Source organism: Oncorhynchus nerka, linkage group LG24, assembly GCF_034236695.1.
Source record: "Oncorhynchus nerka isolate Pitt River linkage group LG24, Oner_Uvic_2.0, whole genome shotgun sequence".
Classification (NCBI taxonomy): domain Eukaryota; kingdom Metazoa; phylum Chordata; class Actinopteri; order Salmoniformes; family Salmonidae; genus Oncorhynchus; species Oncorhynchus nerka.
This window is the reverse complement of record NC_088419.1, coordinates 88096958-88119763: the sequence shown is the minus strand read 5'-3', so window position 1 is coordinate 88119763 and position 22806 is coordinate 88096958. Positions and strand designations below refer to the sequence as shown.

Below are 22806 nucleotides of genomic sequence, written 5' to 3'. Positions count from 1 at the left end.
TACCTGTACATGATCATCTGATCATTTATCACTCCAGTGTTAATCTGCAATATTGTAATTATTCGCCTACCTCCTCATGCCTTTTGCACACATTGTATATAGACTCCCCTTTTTTTCTCTACTGTGTTATTGACTTGTTAATTGTTTACTCCATGTGTAACTCTGTGTTGTCTGTTCACACTGCTATGCTTTATCTTGGCCAGGTCGCAGTTGCAAATGAGAACCTGTTCTCAACTAGCCTACCTGGTTAAATAAAGGTGAAATAAAATTAAAAATTAAACCAAGGCTATTACGGTGATAGAAGTTGTCAAAAGAGCCGGATTGAGCTAGTTGACAGCATGTCAGAGCTTAACGGCTGTTGGTAGATTAGTACACTGGATGGTACTATTAGGGTATTGACATTAACCATGTTAGGGAGACTGGTTGGCTAACAGGAAGTGTGTATATGCAGAGGAAGTTTGCTAACAGGAAGTTTGTGTATGCAGAGACCGCCACTAGGCTGTCCCCAGAGTGCTGTGAGTGTCTGGTGACGAGTGGCGCCACGCTGGTCATCTTCACGCTGATCCGCAGCTGCAACCGGAGTGTCCCCTCTATGGAAGTCATTACCTACGCCATCCAGGTGCTCCTCAACCTCTCCAAGGTGGGTCCTCCCTAACACCCCTTGTTGTTTGTTGTGCACAGGCCTATATGGATACCTTTGAGTAGATTCTGCCCAGATAAAACTAACTTTCCGTATTATTTTTACTTTGTGAAACAAAATGTTTGTTTAATTGTGAATATTCTCGGCCTTCGCTGCAGCCCGCGTCAATAGACTAACGCTGCGTGTTCCTTTCGCTCTTCAACAGTATGACAAGACAATCGAGGCGGTTTATGCGGTGGAGAACTCTGTGGGCACACTGCTGGACCTGCTCCAGATATACAGGGAGAAGGCCGGAGACAAGGTGGCCCACAAAGGAGGCAGCATCTTCACCAAGGCCTGCTTCCTCCTGATCATCCTGCTCCAGGACCAGTACAGGGCTCTGGTATGCTGCTGCGTCTATTGCTTCTGCTGCGTCTATTGCTTTTATTATTACTATTATTATTATCGCTGCTGCTAGTGTTGTAAAAATACTTTAAAGTACTACTCAAGTCGTTTTTTGGGGGGTTATCTGCACTTTACTATTTATTATTTTTTTGACAACTTTTACTTATCTACATTCCTAAAGAAAATAATGCACTTTTTACCTGTCACCCAAAAGTACTCGTTACATTTTGAATGCTTAACAGGACAGGGAAATGGTCTAATTCACACACTTATCAAGAACATCCCTGGTCGTCCCTACTGTCTCTGATCTGGTGGACTCACTAAACACACATGCTCCATTTGTAAATTGTTGGAGTCTGCCCTTGATTAAATAAAAAATAAAAAGAATGTGGTGCCGTTTGGATTGCCTAATAGAAATAATTTGAAATAGTTTATACTTTTGATACTCAAGTATCTTTTTGCAATTACATTTACTTTTTATAGTTTTTACTCAAGTAGTATTTTATTGGGCGACTTTCACTTGAGTGATTTTCTATTAAGGTATATTTGTACTTTTACTCTATGACAAATGGGTTATTTTTCTGCTGCTACTACAACCTGCGGCGGATGCTACTGCTTCTGTCTGACTGGTTTATGTTGTTCACAACTCAACATGTCTGACTGGTTGGTTTCTGTGGTCTTCAGGAAGTGAGGAAGCTTTCCAAGGCAGTTGACCGGCTCCGCAGCATCTACCGCCTCACTGCACGCAAACACAAGATGGATGCCGAGAGGACCGTGGTCCAGCAGAAGATGGGGGCATCCATAAATGGAAGCTTCATCGTCCCGGCAACCCCCCGCAAATCCAAGCCAGTGCCTAAGTGAGTACGCTGGTCCCAGTACCATGGAACAAATGAGATAGTCCCAAAAGTGTAAACTGCCCACCCTGCATGTCTGTCAAGCTAAATCAAACTCATCAAGTATCTAGGTAACTGCTTAGGACTTAAAAGTTGCCCGACACAATCTTTGGCAATAATGCTGATGCTACTGGAACCAAGTATGAATATGATGTACTCATACTATTTCTTCAGTAAACCTTCACAGATTTTAATTAGTTATTTTCTTCTCAGATTCTCCCCTGACTGGGTTCTCAGAAAGGACAAACTGCAAGACATAGTTGACCCTCTCCGAGCTGTACAGATGGTGGCTGACGTCTTCTCTATTGTGCTTTAAATACACTTAATGAAATATTTTCTTTAGCTTTTTCCATAGACATTTTTTTGTATAATTGTTTATTAAATGATACGCATATGATAATTGTATTTTTTAAAAGTTTTTTTAAAAATGTACTCTACGTTGATGTCTTTTTTTATATATTTTTTAAGCTTGTTAATGTTTTGATTCTATCTAGAAAAAGCTCCATGAGTTGTCTTTGATAACTTTGTTTGATTCAACAAGAAGACATGATGCAAGGTGTATACACTGATGGTTGGTGGCCACACGTGGAAGCATTTAACCTGTAGGTTAATGGATTGAATAAGGGTGAATTAAAAAACTATCCCATGTTAATGATCTAAAAACCTCTGTGGGAGAAAGACACTAGAAGTCTCCTGACAACGGGTGAGTAACGTGGCGTTTGAACTGTCTAGATAGGTGTGTGAAGTATCTGGTCATTGAAAGATGTGATTTAGATCTAATTTGCACATGCCAAACAGAAAATATACCGGAGCGATTCTTGAATCCATTCTGTAAATATTTACTTTGACTGCCTACTGCTGTAAATAAAACATCTGATTTCACCTGAAAGTGCCTCTTGTGCTGTGACCGCTTCCTGCCATTAGATGCTATTTCCCCCTACCGTTGTTGTTTCTGATCATGACTAGTATAACACTGTTCCCCTAATAACAGACAAAATAATTGAGAATTCAAAACCAGAGGTACTTTATTGAAGTTCGGACTGACATGAAAAACAACTCCTGTGAAGTCTATGTTTCTTAGCTTATGCAAAGCCCCTGAACAAATGGTTTGAGCAAACTATTGACATGTTATTCATTGACATGTTTGTCCAACAAGCCTTTGCCCTTCTCTTCCCGTCAGCTGAAGCCACTATTGGCAATGAGGCAAGTTCATGACCCCGTTTATACACTGCTGACGAAAACCAACACTTCCTGGGCTCAGTCTACTTTGACCAGTACACTTAAAAGTGATATGATCCCAATGTGCGGCATAGAGTTTATTTTCATATTGCGGAGGATATAGAAATTGGATGTTCTGTGTGTTCATCAGCTCTTCATCCACAGTGCAGGGTCCTTAAATGAGAAGATGGTACAGGAATCAGTGTGTGAATATGTCCTTCAAGGGCCACTGATATTTAGTTTTTCATTTTAATGAATGTTATCACTATACCCATAGATCCTTGAGGAATGTCACTTGTCAATGCCTCAGGAGCATGGTTCAACAGTTACATTTCAACTCAGAATGCATTTTTAAATAGTAATTAATCCATTGATCTTGAATTCCATTCCTGGAATTCATCCATTCTGATCGTTAAAGGGGAGTTGGCAAGCGATTGAGTAGGAACTGGGCCAACGTTATTTTAGAGAACTTACTCAGACAGGTTATCGGTCCGATCCAGATCCCGTCACGACACGTCTTGAACGCTGAAGGGGGATCAATGATGTAGAAGTTCTGGCAGATATATTGAACTGATTCTCCACTTCTGTAGCGTTCTCTACTGCTGTTTGTGTCTCCGTTCATGAGATGTGGAGGTGGTCCACAGAAATCCTTGGGCTCTAGGAAGACATGAGTGAGGTCATAAATGTACTAGTGATGAAATGTACCCAGCTGCTATTGTCCCAGAAAGAATAGTATTCCAGAACTTTCCTGCCTTTTTCTAAAATCCTTTATTTTGCTACATTTTTTGTGTTTTGGAGATAATTGTAAATCTACTTTAAACAACTTGATTGTTCCATTTCCCAATGTGTTAAATCAATACAAATACAATTTACCTTCACAAATTGGATAGGATTGACTCCACTGTCCATTGGTTGAGCAGACGACCTCTGGTTCCCCCTTCAGAACGTGTCTAGAGTTAGTGCACTCAAACTGTAGCCTGTGTCCATACTTCATGGTGGTGTTTTGGGGAATTCCTATCATGTTCACATTCTCAATCTTCTCTGCAGCTTCACAAGTCACATCTATTATGGAGGGAAAAAATAGATAAATCCCAAAATTGCTGTATTGAACATTTGCAAACCTGATGTAACGTCTGAAGGTACATGTTGTTGTCGATAAAATGATTTGCTTAGTTTTGGCTAAAGTGAAATGTTTACCTTCACAGGTTGGGAAATGGTTGTTCCACATCCCCCCCGCGGCACACACTACCTGTGGGTTTCCCTTCAGCTGGTGTGCTGGGTTGGGGCAGCTGAACTTGAGCTCATGACCGTACTGTATAACACCATCATCTGGCAGACCACTCACAACCACCCGTCCATCTGTAGCCTCGGGGACACAACTCACCACTACGGAGAAAGATCATATTGCAGGGTGTTGTACAGTCTATAACTTCATGAAGCCTCTGAGTTACAGTGTAATGTGCATTGTAAAAAGTAAGGTGTTATGCTGTATTTACTATAATTAAGCAATAAGTCCTGAGAATAATGGCCAATAAATATGGCTACGGGCTGTTCCTAGACTCAATGTAGCACGGCGTGCCTGGATACAGCTATTAGCAGTGGTATATTGGTTATATACCAAAACCCCCGAGATTCCTTTCTGCAATTAAAAACTGGTTACAACGTTCGAACAGTGAAACGTTTTTTGGGGGGTCATACCCATGTTAAACGGTATTATATACCACGGCCTTAAGCATATCAGCATCCAGGAGCCAAACTACCCAGTTTATAATATTCAATGAATACATGGTTACCTTCACATATGGGCAGGTGGTTGCTCCATCCTGCCACCATACAGGTTCTGATGTCCATTTTGCTCACCATCTGATAACTACAGACATAATTATGTGATTAGGTGCTATTATGTCTATGACCTCATTAGCCATGTTCTAAATTCAACCCCATACTAGACAGCCTGAATTCAGCCCCATACTAGACAGCCTGCATTCAGCCCCATACTAGACAGCCTGCATTCAGCCCCATACTAGACAGCCTGCATTCAGCCCCATACTAGACAGCCTGCATTCAGCCCCATACTAGACAGCCTGCATTCAGCCCCATACTAGACAGCCTGCATTCAGCCCCATACTAGACAGCCTGCATTCAGCCCCATACTAGACAGCCTGAATTCAGCCCCATACTAGACAGCCTGCATTCAGCCCCATACTAGACAGCCTGCATTCAGCCCCATACTAGACAGGCTGGATTCAGCCCCATACTAGACAGCCTGCATTCAGCCCCATACTAGACAGCCTGCATTCAGCTCCATACTTGTCAGCCTGCATTCAGCCCCATACTTGACAGCCTGAATTCAGCCCCATACTAGACAGCCTGAATTCAGCCCCATACTAGACAGCCTGGATTCAGCCCCATACTAGACAGAATGGATTCAGACCAGCCTGCATTCAGCCCCATTGACAGGCTGGAATCAGCCCAATACTAGACAGGCTGGATTCAGCCCATTTAAGAGGCTGGATTCAACCCCATACTAGACGGGCTGGATTCATCCCCATACTAGACGGGCTGGATTCAGACCCATACTTCACAGGCTGGAATCAGCCCAATACTAGACAGGCTGGATTCAGCCCATTTAAGAGGCTGGATTCAACCCCATACTAGACAAGCTGGATTCAAACCCATACTAGACGGGCTGGATTCATCCCCATTCTAGACAGGCTGGATTCAGCCCCATACGAGACATGTTGGATTTAACCCCATACTAGACAGGCTGGATTCAGCCCCATACTAGACAGGCTGGATTCAACCCCATTCTAGACAGGCTGGATTCGGCCCATACAAGGCAGGCTGGATTCAACCCCATTCTAGACAGGCTGGATTCGGCCCCATACTAGGCAGGCTGGTTTAACAACCACACTAGACAGCCTGGATTCAGCCCCATACTAGACGGGCTGGATTCTGCCCCAAACTTGACAGGCTGGATTCTGCCCCATACTAGGCAGGCTGGATTCTGCCCCATACTAGGCAGGCTGGATTCAGCCCATACTAGACAAGATGGATTCAGACCCATACTAGACGGACTGGATTCAGCCCCATACTAGACGGACTGGATTCAGCCCCATACTAGACGGACTGGATTCAGCACTATACTAGACAGGCTGGATTCAGCCTCATACAAGACAGGCTGGATTCAGCCCCATACAAGGCAGGCTGGATTCTGCCCCATACTAGGCATGCTGGATTCAGCCCATACTAGACAAGATGGATTCAGACCCATACTAGACGGACTGGATTCAGCCCCATACTAGACGGACTGGATTCAGCCCCATACTAGACGGACTGGATTCAGCACTATACTAGACAGGCTGGATTCAGCCTCATACAAGACAGGCTGGATTCAGCCCCATACAAGGCAGGCTGGATTCAGCCCCAGACAAGACAGGCTGGATTCGGCACCATACTAGGCAGGCTGGATTCGGCCCCAAATGAGACAGGTTGGATTCAACCCCATTCTAGGCAGGCTGGATTCAACCCCATACTAGACAGGTTAGATTCAACCCCATTCTAGACAGGCTGGATTCGGCCCATACAAGGCAGGCTGGATTCAACCCCATTCTAGACAGGCTGGATTCGGCCCCATACTAGGCAGGCTGGATTCAGCCCATACTAGACAAGATGAATTCAGCCCCATACAAGAAAGGCTGGATTCAGCCCCATACTAGACAGGCTGGATTCAGCCCCATACTAGACAGGCTGGATTCAGCCCCATACTAGGCAGGCTGGATTCAGCCTCATACAAGACAGGCTGGATTCAGCCCCATACTAGGCAGGCTGGCATCAGCCACATACTAGGCTGGCTGGATTCAGCCCCATACTAGACAGGCTGGATTCAACCCCATACTAGACAGGCTGGATTCAACCCCATTCTAGACAGGCTGGATTCGGCCCCATACGAGACAGGTTGGATTCAACCCCATACTAGACAGGCTGGATTCAACCCCATACTTGACAGGCTGGATTCAGACACATACTAGACGGACTGGATTCAGCCCCATACAAGAAAGGCTGGATTCAACCCCATACTAGACAGGCTGGATTCAACCCCATTCTAAACAGGCTGGATTCAGCCCCATACGAGACAGGTTGGATTTAACCCCATACTAGACAGGCTGGATTCAGCCCCATACTAGACAGGCTGGATTCAACCCCATTCTAGACAGGCTGGATTCAACCCCATTCTAGACAGGCTGGATTCGGCCCCATACTAGGCAGGCTGGTTTAACAACCACACTAGACAGCCTGGATTCAGCCCCATACTAGACGGGCTGGATTCTGCCCCAAACTTGACAGGCTGGATTCTGCCCCATACTAGGCAGGCTGGATTCTGCCCCATACTAGGCAGGCTGGATTCAGCCCATACTAGACAAGATGGATTCAGACCCATACTAGACGGACTGGATTCAGCCCCATACTAGACGGACTGGATTCAGCACTATACTAGACAGGCTGGATTCAGCCTCATACAAGGCAGGCTGGATTCAGCCCCATACAAGGCAGGCTGGATTCAGCCCCAGACAAGACAGTCTGGATTCGGCACCATACTAGGCAGGCTGGATTCGGCCCCAAATGAGACAGGTTGGATTCAACCCCATTCTAGGCAGGCTGGATTCGGCCCCATACTAGGCAGGCTGGATTTAACCACATACTAGACAGCCTAGATTCAGTCCATTTAAGACAGGCTGGATTCAACCCCATACTAGACAGGATGGATTCAGCTCCATACTATACGGGTTGGATTCAGCCCCATTTAAAACAGGCTGGATTCAACCCCATACTAGATGGGTTGGATTAAACCTTATACTAGGCAGACTGGATTCAGCCCCATACTAGACAGGCTGGATTCAGCACATACTAGACAGGCTGGATTCAGCCCCATACTGAGACAGGCTGGATTTAGCCACATACTAGACAGGCTGGATTTGCCCCATTCTAGACAGGATGGATTCAGTACAATACTAGACAGGATGGACTCAGCCCCATACTAGGCAGGCTGGATTCAGACCCATACTAGACGGACTGGATTCAGCCCCATACTAGACGGACTGGATTCAGCACTATACTAGACAGGCTGGATTCAGCCTCATACAAGACAGGCTGGATTCAGCCCCATACAAGGCAGGCTGGATTCAGCCCCAGACAAGACAGGCTGGATTCGGCACCATACTAGGCAGGCTGGATTCGGCCCCAAATGAGACAGGTTGGATTCAACCCCATTCTAGGCAGGCTGGATTCGGCCCCATACTAGGCAGGCTGGATTTAACCACATACTAGACAGCCTAGATTCAGTCCATTTAAGACAGGCTGGATTCAACCCCATACTAGACAGGATGGATTCAGCTCCATACTAGACGGGTTGGATTCAGCCCCATTTAAAACAGGCTGGATTCAACCCCATACTAGATGGGCTGGATTAAACCTTATACTAGGCAGACTGGATTCAGCCCCATACTAGACAGGCTGGATTCAGCACATACTAGACAGGCTGGATTCAGCCCCATACTAGACAGGCTGGATTTAGCCACATACTAGACAGGCTGGATTTAGCCCCATTCTAGACAGGATGGATTCAGTACAATACTAGACAGGATGGACTCAGCCCCATACTAGGCAGGCTGGATTCAGACCATACTAGACGGGCTGGATTCATCCCCATTTAAGACAGGCTGGATTCAGCCCATACTTGACAGGCTGGATTCAACCCCATACTAGACAGGATGGATTCAGCTCCATACTAGACGGGTTGGATTCAGCCCCATTTAAAACAGGCTGGATTCAACCCCATACTAGATGGGCTGGATTAAACCTTATACTAGGCAGACTGGATTCAGCCCCATACTAGACAGGCTGGATTCAGCACATACTAGACAGGCTGGATTCAGCCCCATACTAGACAGGCTGGATTTAGCCACATACTAGACAGGCTGGATTTAGCCCCATTCTAGACAGGATGGATTCAGTACAATACTAGACAGGATGGACTCAGCCCCATACTAGGCAGGCTGGATTCAGACCATACTAGACGGGCTGGATTCAACCCCATACTAGACAGGATGGATTCAGCCCCATACTAGACGGGTTGGATTCAGCCCCATTTAAAACAGGCTGGATTCAACCCCATACTAGATGGGCTGGATTAAACCTTATACTAGGCAGACTGGATTCAGCCCATACTTGACAGGCTGGATTCACTCCATACTAGACGGGCTGGATTTAGCCACATACTAGACAGGCTGGATTTAGCCCCATTCTAGACAGGATGGATTCAGTACAATACTAGACAGGATGGACTCAGCCCAATACTAGGCAGGCTGGATTCAGACCATACCAGACGGGCTTTATTCATCCCCATTTAAGACAGGCTGGATTCAGCCACATACTAGACAGGATGGATTCAGCCACATTCAAGACAGGCTAATTTCAGCCCCATACTAGACAGGCTAGATTTAGCCCCAAACTAGACAAGATGGATTCAGCACCATACTAGACCGTTTGATTCAGGACCATACTAGACATGCTGGATTCAGCCCCATACTAGACGGGCTGGATTCGGCCCCATACTAGGCAGGCTGGTTTAACAACCACACTAGACAGCCTGGATTCAGCCCCATACTAGACGGGCTGGATTCTGCCCCAAACTTGACAGGCTGGATTCTGCCCCATACTAGGCAGGCTGGATTCTGCCCCATACTAGGCAGGCTGGATTCAGCCCATACTAGACAAGATGAATTCAGCCCCATACAAGAAAGGCTGGATTCAGCCCCATACTAGACAGGCTGGATTCAGCCCCATACTAGACAGGCTGGATTCAGCCCCATACTAGGCAGGCTGGATTCAGCCTCATACAAGACAGGCTGGATTCAGCCCCATACTAGGCAGGCTGGCATCAGCCACATACTAGGCTGGCTGGATTCAGCCCCATACTAGACAGGCTGGATTCAACCCCATACTAGACAGGCTGGATTCAACCCCATTCTAGACAGGCTGGATTCGGCCCCATACGAGACAGGTTGGATTCAACCCCATACTAGACAGGCTGGATTCAACCCCATACTTGACAGGCTGGATTCAGACACATACTAGACGGACTGGATTCAGCCCCATACAAGAAAGGCTGGATTCAACCCCATACTAGACAGGCTGGATTCAACCCCATTCTAAACAGGCTGGATTCAGCCCCATACGAGACAGGTTGGATTTAACCCCATACTAGACAGGCTGGATTCAGCCCCATACTAGACAGGCTGGATTCAACCCCATTCTAGACAGGCTGGATTCAACCCCATTCTAGACAGGCTGGATTCGGCCCCATACTAGGCAGGCTGGTTTAACAACCACACTAGACAGCCTGGATTCAGCCCCATACTAGACGGGCTGGATTCTGCCCCAAACTTGACAGGCTGGATTCTGCCCCATACTAGGCAGGCTGGATTCTGCCCCATACTAGGCAGGCTGGATTCAGCCCATACTAGACAAGATGGATTCAGACCCATACTAGACGGACTGGATTCAGCCCCATACTAGACGGACTGGATTCAGCACTATACTAGACAGGCTGGATTCAGCCTCATACAAGGCAGGCTGGATTCAGCCCCATACAAGGCAGGCTGGATTCAGCCCCAGACAAGACAGTCTGGATTCGGCACCATACTAGGCAGGCTGGATTCGGCCCCAAATGAGACAGGTTGGATTCAACCCCATTCTAGGCAGGCTGGATTCGGCCCCATACTAGGCAGGCTGGATTTAACCACATACTAGACAGCCTAGATTCAGTCCATTTAAGACAGGCTGGATTCAACCCCATACTAGACAGGATGGATTCAGCTCCATACTAGACGGGTTGGATTCAGCCCCATTTAAAACAGGCTGGATTCAACCCCATACTAGATGGGTTGGATTAAACCTTATACTAGGCAGACTGGATTCAGCCCCATACTAGACAGGCTGGATTCAGCACATACTAGACAGGCTGGATTCAGCCCCATACTAGACAGGCTGGATTTAGCCACATACTAGACAGGCTGGATTTAGCCCCATTCTAGACAGGATGGATTCAGTACAATACTAGACAGGATGGACTCAGCCCCATACTAGGCAGGCTGGATTCAGACCCATACTAGACGGACTGGATTCAGCCCCATACTAGACGGACTGGATTCAGCACTATACTAGACAGGCTGGATTCAGCCTCATACAAGACAGGCTGGATTCAGCCCCATACAAGGCAGGCTGGATTCAGCCCCAGACAAGACAGGCTGGATTCGGCACCATACTAGGCAGGCTGGATTCGGCCCCAAATGAGACAGGTTGGATTCAACCCCATTCTAGGCAGGCTGGATTCGGCCCCATACTAGGCAGGCTGGATTTAACCACATACTAGACAGCCTAGATTCAGTCCATTTAAGACAGGCTGGATTCAACCCCATACTAGACAGGATCGATTCAGCTCCATACTAGACGGGTTGGATTCAGCCCCATTTAAAACAGGCTGGATTCAACCCCATACTAGATGGGCTGGATTAAACCTTATACTAGGCAGACTGGATTCAGCCCCATACTAGACAGGCTGGATTCAGCACATACTAGACAGGCTGGATTCAGCCCCATACTAGACAGGCTGGATTTAGCCACATACTAGACAGGCTGGATTTAGCCCCATTCTGGACAGGATGGATTCAGTACAATACTAGACAGGATGGACTCAGCCCCATACTAGGCAGGCTGGATTCAGACCATACTAGACGGGCTGGATTCATCCCCATTTAAGACAGGCTGGATTCAGCCCATACTTGACAGGCTGGATTCAACCCCATACTAGACAGGATGGATTCAGCTCCATACTAGACGGGTTGGATTCAGCCCCATTTAAAACAGGCTGGATTCAACCCCATACTAGATGGGCTGGATTAAACCTTATACTAGGCAGACTGGATTCAGCCCCATACTAGACAGGCTGGATTCAGCACATACTAGACAGGCTGGATTCAGCCCCATACTAGACAGGCTGGATTTAGCCACATACTAGACAGGCTGGATTTAGCCCCATTCTAGACAGGATGGATTCAGTACAATACTAGACAGGATGGACTCAGCCCCATACTAGGCAGGCTGGATTCAGACCATACTAGACGGGCTGGATTCATCCCCATTTAAGACAGGCTGGATTCAGCCCATACTTGACAGGCTGGATTCAACCCCATACTAGACAGGATGGATTCAGCCCCATACTAGACGGGTTGGATTCAGCCCCATTTAAAACAGGCTGGATTCAACCCCATACTAGATGGGCTGGATTAAACCTTATACTAGGCAGACTGGATTCAGCCCATACTTGACAGGCTGGATTCACTCCATACTAGACGGGCTGGATTTAGCCACATACTAGACAGGCTGGATTTAGCCCCATTCTAGACAGGATGGATTCAGTACAATACTAGACAGGATGGACTCAGCCCAATACTAGGCAGGCTGGATTCAGACCATACCAGACGGGCTTTATTCATCCCCATTTAAGACAGGCTGGATTCAGCCACATACTAGACAGGATGGATTCAGCCACATTCAAGACAGGCTAATTTCAGCCCCATACTAGACAGGCTAGATTTAGCCCCAAACTAGACAAGATGGATTCAGCACCATACTAGACCGTTTGATTCAGGACCATACTAGACATGCTGGATTCAGCCCCATACTAGACAGGCTGGATTCAGCCCCATACTAGACGGGCTGGATTCAGCCTCATACTTGACAGGCTTGATTCAGTTCCATACTAGACAGGCTGGATTCAGCCCCATACTAGGCAGGCTGGATTGGAAGGACAGAGAGCTATTGGGGTGGGGGCTATTATTTGAATCATTTATCATAAATAATATTGAAATTCAATCTTAAAAAAAAAGAAACTTGCCCGTCATTGCAAGTGTATTTGATAGTGGCTCCAAAGACAAAGTCATTTCCAATGTGGATGCTGTAGTGGCCATTGGCAGTTTCATCAGGGAGCTCACATGGTTTAGCTAGATGTCAGGAAACCGCAGGAAAACAAGATCATGATACAGTATGTAAGAAAGTGATGTGTCAACAGATCTTTTAGAGTGTTTAACTAAGCTATTATGGGCTTATGCTAATCATAACTACTACCATAGCTATTTTGTTGAGGAAAAATGAACATACTTAATGTGGCTGTCTCACTTAGCTATCTTAAAGGGATAGTTTGGGATTTTGGCAGTGAGGCCCATTATCTACTTCCCCTCATTGACAAAATCCCCAACTATCTCTTTAAGATAAATGCACTAACTATAAGTCGCTCTGGATAAGAATGTGTGCTTAAATGACTAAAATGTCAAATGTATAACAACAATATTGAATCTATAACATTGAAAGAAATACTCACGCTTGCATTTCCCCTGACGGACCACCACCCACTTATTCTTCTTACACTGATAACTTATTCTGCCTGCTGGCACAAAGCCAAATTTGCAGGAAAAAAGGACAATGTCGTCCTCTTTGTACTCATTTTTGATGCTTTCCTCAGTGACCCTGGCATCGGGCACATTTGGAAGAGGTCCACTGCACACTGACAGAGGAGCAGAGGAAAAACCTTTAGACAAACAGAGAGCTTGGCACTACAAAGTTCTATGTTGTTATTGACACAGCCTTGTTCTGTTCAGTGTTCTCTACCTATATGGTACTCTAAATACTCTAATTTGCTGACACCATTCAAACCAATGAGGGTTTGGAGTTTTAAAACCAATTATCTTAGAATCTTCTTTTAGCAGATAGAACCTTCACATTCCAAGCACTGCTCATCACACAGCTCTATTACAGTAGTTTAGCACAAATGTGTTTCAGTTCTGTGACATTATCGGATCTGTATCAATACAACATTAAATCATGATGGATATTATTAGAAATGATGAGATTCATCTGCAGTGGAATAAGTTAGAGATGAATTGGTCTTACACATGAGTTGGAGACGAGCATTAAAACCTTTTAAAGGCAAAATGTAAAAACATGCAGTATACTTTTTCTACACAAAAGTAGTGCTTTGGGCCTTTACTATTCCTGATCCTGGCCATTGCCACCTGTAGTAGCAGACTGACAAAGCCCCCCCCCCCCACCGACAAGAAATTTCCCCCTGAATGAGAAATCACGCTTACGTCTGCAAGATTTTCTGCTGGTTAATTGTCATTTCACCAACTTATATATTGACAATGAGCTAAATTATTGGCTACAATAAGAAACGTGAGTACATCAATTATGTTTACTCACTTTGTCTAGTCAGAGTCTTACAGAGCAACTGGTGAATACTAACACAATGTGGGCACTGCAAGCATGTGAGAATGTGAAGGAAAACACATCCTTACCAGTCTGAGCTGATGAAGCATCCACATTCACCCATACCACCAGACACAGCAGAGTCAGAGATGATTTCATGTTGATCAAATGGTAGATGCAGTAAAAATGGAAGGAGTAGAACATAAATATAGAGTGTCTATCCCAAAGTTAATGTTTGTCTACAGAGTTCCAGCCCCCAGGGAGCACTGAAGAGAACCACTGTCCAGGGGGACTGACCCAAAATACTGGAAAACTCCAATACATGGAATTTAATCAAACCTTCACTGCGTTAAAAACACAGTTCTTGTGAAAATACCCAATGTAGGAACTGTGTTGGTTCAGTCTATTAATAATAGGTCAGAAAACAACTCATTTTAATTTGAATGATTTTCATTTGTAGTATTTTTAAGACCACTATATTAGAATAAGAATAAATAACTTGTGTTCTCGGTCTTCCACTATTGTTCAGCTCCATGAGATAGAGACATTTCTACAGTAATCTGATGTGCTTACATTAAGAGCTAAATAAGCATTGAGTGGTACAGGTATCACTGTAGTTAGAATGTGGATAGGATCTATTGAAACATTGTGTCATTATCCAATCACAAAACCTGGACTAACATAACCCTTACTGTACATTAACCTTGTTCACTGTATATTGACATGGCTAATGTTTGTTCCAGCAAGCCAGTGCCTCCTTTTCCCGTCAAGCCATGTTTTCTAGGGGCAAAAGGGGAGGGACACAATCTATTTCTGCACCTTGGGAGTATGTCTGTACTGCCATGGTCACCTTAGCCCCATATTAGCCAGCCAACTTGACGAACCATACATAAAACTTGACATTAAAAGTTTTCTTGCATATGAGAATTGAAGGACAAGATTCCTGCTTAAATGATCAGGATGCCAGCAACAGGAAGGAACACGTCATCAAGGCACTATGTGATGATGATGCAGTTGAACATCACATAAGTTTTTTTTATAAATAAAAATATTTATAAAATGGTTGCTAAGAAATTGGAAAAAAAATCCTTTATGTGTCTTTATATTGAACTTTGAGAAATTCATTCCCACACTACTAACGTTAGAAAGCTTGGTTGGTGTGTGTGTGATAATTTTATTCCATGGAACAATTAAAATAATCAAAAGTAGATGAGTAAATATGAACCAGCAGCACTTTATTTCATGTTGGACAATCATGAAAAACCATACATTTATTCAGACAATGAATCTGAAAATAATTTGAGCAAACTATTGACAGGGGTTATTCATTGACATGTTTGCCCAACAAGCCAGTGGCCATCTCTTTGCGTAAGACGAAGCCACTATTGGCAATGAGGCAAGTTCATGACCCCGTTTACACACTGCTGACGCAAATCAACGCTACCTGGGCTCAGTCTAAGATGACCAGTACACTTAAAAGTGGTATGATCTCCATGTGTGGAATAGAGTTTAGTTTGATCTTCCGGAGGATATTTAAATTGGATGTTCTGTGTGTTCATCAGCTCTTCATCCACAGTGCAGGGTTCTGAAACGAGAAGATTGTACAGGAATCAGTGTGTGAACGTGTCCTTCAAGGGCCATATTTAGTTGTTTTTCATTTTAATAAATGACATCCCTATACCCATAGATCCTTGAGGAATGTCACTTGTCAAATCAAATCAAATCAAATTTTATTTGTCACATACACATGGTTAGCAGATGTTAATGCGAGTGTAGCGAAATGCTTGTGCTTCTAGTTCCGACAATGCAGTGATAACCAACAAGTAATCTAACTAACAATTCCAAAACTACTGTCTTATACACAGTGTAAGGGGATAAGGAATATGTACATAAGGATATATGAATGAGTGATGGTACAGAGCAGCATACAGTAGATGGTATCGAGTACAGTATATACATATGAGATGAGTATGTAGACAAAGTAAACAAAGTGGCATAGTTAAAGTGGCTAGTGACATAAGAATGCAGTCGATGATCTAGAGTACAGTATATACATATGCATATGAGATGAATAATGTAGGGTAAGTAACATTATATAAGGTAGCATTGTTTAAAGTGGCTAGTGATATATTTACATCATTTCCCATCAATTTCCATTATTAACCTCTTCAGTCGACCCTCTACTTTTTTGAACATTCTGTTAAAAATCGCGCAACATTTCAGCGCCCTGCTACTCATGCCAGGAATATAGTATATGCATTTGCTTAGTCTGTGTGGATAGAAAACACTCAGACGTTTAAAAAACTGGTTAAATCACTGCTGTGGCTTTACCAGAACGGCATTTACATCGAAAAGCACAGGAAACTGATCACTGAAAATGGGGAAAATATATCCATGCGCTACTTGAACCCATTGATAAACGTGAACCACAATTAATTGACTGAGGTTGCAGTACCTACAGCTTCCACACGGTGTCTAGAGTCTTGTCATTTCCCTTCGAGTTTTTTCTTGGTCAAACACATGCAGGGCACCGTATCTCCTATGGTCTAGGACCGGATATTTTCGTTGAGTTTCTAGCCGGACATTTTTCCAGACGGACAGCTAATGATCTTTACATCGCCTCCTGATGAATTTTATCGCTTATTAACGTTTACTAATACCTAAAGTTGCATTACAAACGTATTTCGAAGTGTTTTGTGAAAATTTATCGTCGACTTTTTGAATTTAAAAAAATTACGTTACGTTTTGAAACAATGTTTTTTTCGTTTATCACACAGTCTACATATAACGATATCTAGGCTTTATATGGACCGATTTAATCGAAATAAAGACCCAAATAGTGTTTATGGGACATCTAGGAGTGCCAACAAAGAAGATGGTGAAAGGTAATGAATGTTTTCTATTTTATTGTGCGGTTTGTGTAACGCCGAAATGCTAATGATTTTGTTTACGTCCCCTGTGGGTCTTTTGGGGTGTTGCATGCTATCAGATAATAGCTTCTCATGCTTTCGCCGAAAAGCATTTTAAAAATCTGACTTGTTGCCTGGATTCACAACGAGTGTAGCTTTAATTCGATACCCTGCATGTGTATTTTAATGAACTTTTGAGTTTTAACTAATACTATTAGCATTTAGCGTATCGCATTTGCATTTCCAGAGCTCTAGTTGGGACGCAAGCGTCCCGAGTAGAAGCAACAGGTTAAAGTGGCTGGAGTTGGGTCAGTGTCAATGACAGTGTGTTGGCAGCAGCCACTCAATGTTAGTGGTGGCTGTTTAACAGTCTGATGGCCTTGAGATAGAAGCTGTTTTTCAGTCTCTCGGTCCCAGCTTTGATGCACCTGTACTGACCTCGCCTTCTGGATGATAGCGGGGTGAACAGGCAGTGGTTCGGGTGGTTGATGTCCTTGATGATCTTTATGGCCTTCCTGTAACATCGGGTGGTGTAGGTGTCCTGGAGGGCAGGTAGTTTGCCCCCGGTGATGCGTTGTGCAGACCTCACTACCCTCTGGAGAGCCTTACGGTTGAGGGCGGAGCAGTTGCCGTACCAGGCGGTGATACAGCCCGCCAGGATGCTCTCGATTGTGCATCTGTAGAAGTTTGTGAGTGCTTTTGGTGACAAGCCGAATTTCTTCAGCCTCCTGAGGTTGAAGAGGCGCTGCTGCGCCTTCTTCACGACGCTGTCAGTGTGAGTGGACCAATTCAGTTTGTCTGTGATGTGTATGCCAAGGAACTTAAAACTTGCTACCCTCTCCACTACTGATCCATCGATGTGGATAGGGGTGTTCCCTCTGCTGTTTCCTGAAGTCCACAATCATCTCCTTAGTTTTGTTGACGTTGAGTGTGAGGTTATTTTCCTGACACCACACTCCGAGGGCCCTCACCTCCTCCCCGTAGGCCGTCTCGTCGTTGTTGGTAATCAAGCCTACCACTGTTGTGTCGTCCGCAAACTTGATGATTGAGTTGGAGCGTGCATGGCCACGCAGTCGTGGGTGAACAGGGAGTACAGGAGAGGGCTCAGAACGCACCCTTGTGGGGCCCCGTGTTGAGGATCAGCGGGGAGGAGATGTTGTTGCCTACCCTCACCACCTGGGGGCGGCCCGTCAGGAAGTCCAGTACCCAGTTGCACAGGGCGGGGTCGAGACCCAGGGTCTCGAGCTTGATGACGAGCTTGGAGGGTACTATGGTGTTGAATGCCGAGCTGTAGTCGATGAACAGCATTCTCACATAGGTATTCCTCTTGTCCTGGTGGGTTAGGGCAGTGTGCAGTGTGGTTGAGATTGCATCGTCTGTGGACCTATTTGGGCGGTAAGCAAATTGGAGTGGGTCTAGGGTGTCAGGTAGGGTGGAGGTGATATGGTCCTTGACTAGTCTCTCAAAGCACTTCATGATGACGGAAGTGAGTGCTACGGGGCGGTAGTCGTTTAGCTCAGTTACCTTAGCTTTCTTGGGAACAGGAACAATGGTGGCCCTCTTGAAGCATGTGGGAACAGCAGACTGGTATAGGGATTGATTGAATATGTCCGTAAACACACCGGCCAGCTGGTCTGCGCATGCTCTGAGGGCGCGGCTGGGGATGCCGTCTGGGCCTGCAGCCTTGCGAGGGTTAACACGTTTAAATGTCTTACTCACCTCGGCTGCAGTGAAGGAGAGACCGCATGTTTTCGTTGCAGGCCGTGTCAGTGGCACTGTATTGTCCTCAAAGCGGGCAAAAAAGTTATTTAGTCTGCCTGGGAGCAAGACATCCTGGTCCGTGACTGGGCTGGGTTTCTTCTTGTAGTCCGTGATTGACTGTAGACCCTGCCACATGCCTCTTGTGTCTGAGCCATTGAATTGAGATTCCACTTTGTCTCTGTACTGACGCTTAGCTTGTTTAAAATAGCCTTGCGGAGGGAATAGCTGCATTGTTTATATTCGGACATATTACCAGACACCTTGCCCTGATTAAAAGCAGTGGTTCGCGCTTTCAGTTTCACGCGAATGCTGCCATCAATCCACGGTTTCTGGTTTGGGAATGTTTTTATAGTTGCTATGGGATCGACATCTTCGACGCACGTTCTAATGAACTCGCACACCGAATCAGCGTATTCGTCAATATTTCCATCTGACGCAATACGAAACATGTCCCAGTCCACGTGATGGAAGCAGTCTTGGAGTGTGGAGTCAGCTTGGTCTGACCAGCGTTGGACAGACCTCAGCGTGGGAGCCTCTTGTTTTAGTTTCTGCCTGTAGGCAGGGATCAGCAAAATGGAGTCGTGGTCAGCTTTTCCGAAAGGGGGGCGGGGCAGGGCCTTATATGCGTCGCAGAAGTTAGAGTAACAATGATCCAAGGTTTTACCACCCCTGGTTGCGCAATCGATATGCTGGTAAAATTTAGGGAGTCTTGTTTTCAGATTAGCTTTGTTAAAATCCCCAGCTACAATGAATGCAGCCTCCGGATAAATGGTTTCCAGTTTGCAAAGAGTTAAATAAAGTTCGTTCAGAGCCATCGATGTGTCTGCTTGGGGGGGGATATATACGGCTGTGATTATAATCGAGGAGAATTCTCTTGGAAGATAATGCGGTCTACATTTGATTGTGAGGAATTCTAAATCAGGTGAACAGAAGGATTTGAGTTCCTGTATGTTTCCTTCATCACACCATGTCTCGTTAGTCATGAGGCATACGCCCCCGCCACTCTTCTTACCAGAAAGATGTTTGTTTCTGTCGGCGCGATGCGTGGAGAAACCCGTTGGCTGCACCGCATCGGATAGCGTCTTCCCAGTAAGCCATGTTTCTGTGAAGCAGAGAACGTTGCAGTCTCTGATGTCCCTCTGGAATGCTACCCTTGCTCGGATTTCGTCAACCTTGTTGTCAAGAGACTGGACATTGGCAAGAAGAATGCTGGGGAGTGGTGCGCGATGTGCCCTTTTTCGGAGTCTGACCAGAACACCGCCTCGTTTCCCTCTTTTTCGGAGTCGTTTCCTTGGGTCGCTGCATGCGATCCATTCCGTTGTCCTGTTTGTAAGGCAGAACACCGGATCCGCGTCGCGGAAAACATATTCTTGGTCGTACTGATGGTGAGTTGGCGCTGATCTTATATTCAGTAGTTCTTCTCGACTGTATGTAATGAAACCTAAGATGACCTGGGGTACTAATGTAAGAAATAACACGTAAAAAAACAAAAAACTGCATAGTTTCCTAGGAACGCGAGCGAGGCGGCCATCTCAGTCGGCGCCGGAAGTTCAATGAAGTGTCAATGCCTCAGGAGCATGGTTCAACAGTTACCTTTCAATTCTGGATGCATTTCAAAATAACAATTGAACTTGAATTCCATTCCATTCCCGATCGTTAAATTATACACAGGCAGTTAGAAAAGCCAAGGCTAGCTTTTTCAAGCAGAAATTTGCTTCCTGCAACACTAACTCAAAAAAGTTCTGGGACACCGTAAAGTCCATGGAGAATAAGAACACCTCCTCCCAGCTGCCCAGTGCTCTGAAGATAGGAAACACTGTCACCACTGATAAATCCACTATAATTGAGAATTTCCATAAGCATTTTTCTACGGCTGGCCATGCTTTCAACTTGGCTACTCCTACCCCGGTCAACAGCACTGCACCCCCCCCACAGCAATTCGCCCAAGCCTTCCCCATTTCTCCTTCTCCCAAATCCAGTCAGCTGATGTTCTGAAAGAGCTGCAAATTCTGGACCCCTACAAATCAGCTGGGCTAGACAATCTGGACCCTTTCTTTCTAAAATTATCTGCCGAAATTGTTGCCACCCCTATTACTAGCCTGTTCAACCTCTCTTTCTGAGATTCCCAAAGATTGGAAAGCAGCTGCGGTCATCCCCCTCTTCAAAGGGGAGGCACTCTTGACCCAAACTGCTACAGACCTGGTCACCATAGCATCAACCACCTGTTGCACACGCTCCAGCAGGTATATCTCTCTAGTCACCCCCAAAACCAATTCTTTCTTTGGCCGCCTCTCCTTCCAGTTCTCTGCTGGCAATGACTGGAACGAACTACAAAAATCTCTGAAACTGGAAACACTTATCTCCCTCAATAGCTTTAAGCACCAACTGTCAGAGCAGCTCACAGATTACTGCACCTGTACATAGCCCACCTATAATTTAGCCCAAACAACTACCTATTTCCCTACTGTATTTATTTTATTTATTTATTTTGCTCCTTCGCACCCCATTATTTTTATTTCTACTTTGCACATTCTTCCACTGCAAATCTACCATTCCAGTGTTTTACTTGCTATATTGTATTTACTTTGCCACAATGGCCTTTTTTTGCCTTTACCTCCCTTATCTCACCTCACATGCTCACATCATATATAGACTTGTTTACACTGTATTATTGACTGTATGTTTGTTTTACTCCATGTGTAACTCTGTGTCGTTGTTTGTGTCGAACTACTTTGCTTTTTCTTGGCCAGGTCGCAATTGTAAATGAGAACTTGTTCTCAACTTGCCTACCTGGTTAAATAAAGGTGAAATAAAAAATAAAAAATAAATAAATAAAGGGGAGTTAGCAAGCGAGACTTTGGGCCAATGTTTTTTTAGACGGCTACTTACTCAGGCAGGTCAACGATCCTATCCAGATCCCGTCACGACACGTCTTGTACGCTGAAGGGGGATCAAGGATGTAGTAGTACTGGCAGACATATTGAACTGATTCTCCATTTCTGTAGCGTTCTCTGGTACCGCCGTTTGTGTCTCCGTTCATGAGATGTGGAGGTGGTCCACAGAAATCCTTGGGCTCTAGGAAGACATGAGTGAGGTTATAAAAGTACCTTTACTAGTCCTGTATTCAGGGATGGTCCTGGCCATTGCAGCCTGTATTATACCATTGTGGTCACATGTGAGAAAGTGAAGGAAAACACATCCTTACCAGTCTGAGCTGATGAAGCATCCACATTCACCCATACCACCAGACACAGCAGAGTCAGAGATGATTTCATGTTGATCAAATGGTAGATGCAGTAAAAATGGAAGGAGTAGAACATAAATATAGTGTCTATCCCAAAGTTAATGTTTGTCTACAGAGTTCCAGCCCCCAGGGAGCACTGAAGAGAACCACTGTCCCGGGGGACTGATCCAAAATGCTGGAATACTCAAACATATTGATTTCAATCTATTGCAGTAGAATCACAGGAAATATCACACAGTTCTTGTGATAATGATCAATATAAAAAGACTTTGGGTGGTGGAAGTGCCCTCCAAATACAGTAATTGGACTGCTGTGTCATCACCTCTAGCAATGGGCTTTTTATTCTAGTCGTTAGCGCATTGGGCCACTAACTGAAAGGTTGCTGGATCAAATCCCAGAGCAATCTGTCATCCTGCCCCTGAACAAGGCAGT

General features: G+C 45.1%; 2 protein-coding genes across 2 annotated transcripts in view; one reads left to right on the top strand and one right to left on the bottom strand.

Annotated features, from left to right (window-relative positions):
- The window catches only part of LOC115119846 (abnormal spindle-like microcephaly-associated protein homolog), a 30210-nt gene extending 27404 nt beyond the window's left edge, over nucleotides 1–2806 (top strand). The window contains 4 exon segments of the mRNA XM_029648732.2: nucleotides 486–640; nucleotides 846–1022; nucleotides 1709–1881; nucleotides 2131–2806. Of these exon segments, the coding sequence (XP_029504592.2) occupies nucleotides 486–640; nucleotides 846–1022; nucleotides 1709–1881; nucleotides 2131–2233 (608 nt within the window). The 3' untranslated portion in view covers nucleotides 2234–2806.
- A 111-nt stretch (nucleotides 2807–2917) lies between these two features.
- Nucleotides 2918–14678, bottom strand: LOC115119847 (complement factor H-like). The gene is made up of 8 exons (XM_029648733.1): nucleotides 14550–14678; nucleotides 13577–13759; nucleotides 13094–13199; nucleotides 4929–5005; nucleotides 4333–4521; nucleotides 4009–4197; nucleotides 3610–3792; nucleotides 2918–3309 (listed from the first exon to the last, which is right to left on the bottom strand). The coding sequence occupies exons 1-8, from the start codon at nucleotides 14662–14664 to the stop codon at nucleotides 3107–3109; spliced, it is 1245 nt and encodes a 414-aa protein (XP_029504593.1). The 5' UTR covers nucleotides 14665–14678; the 3' UTR covers nucleotides 2918–3106.
- Nucleotides 14679–22806: the final 8128 nt, after the last annotated feature.

Bases quoted from the DNA above. Each gene is read 5' to 3' on its own strand.
- LOC115119847 (XM_029648733.1), bottom strand. From the start codon at position 14,664: ATGTTCTACTCCTTCCATTTTTACTGCATCTACCATTTGATCAACATG. The intron at 4,522-4,928 runs GTAACCATGTAT...CTTTCTCCGTAG, and splicing joins CCACCTGCCCATATGTGAAG to TGGTGAGTTGTGTCCCCGAG. The intron at 3,793-4,008 runs GTAAATTGTATT...ATGTCTTCCTAG, and splicing joins ATCCTATCCAATTTGTGAAG to AGCCCAAGGATTTCTGTGGA.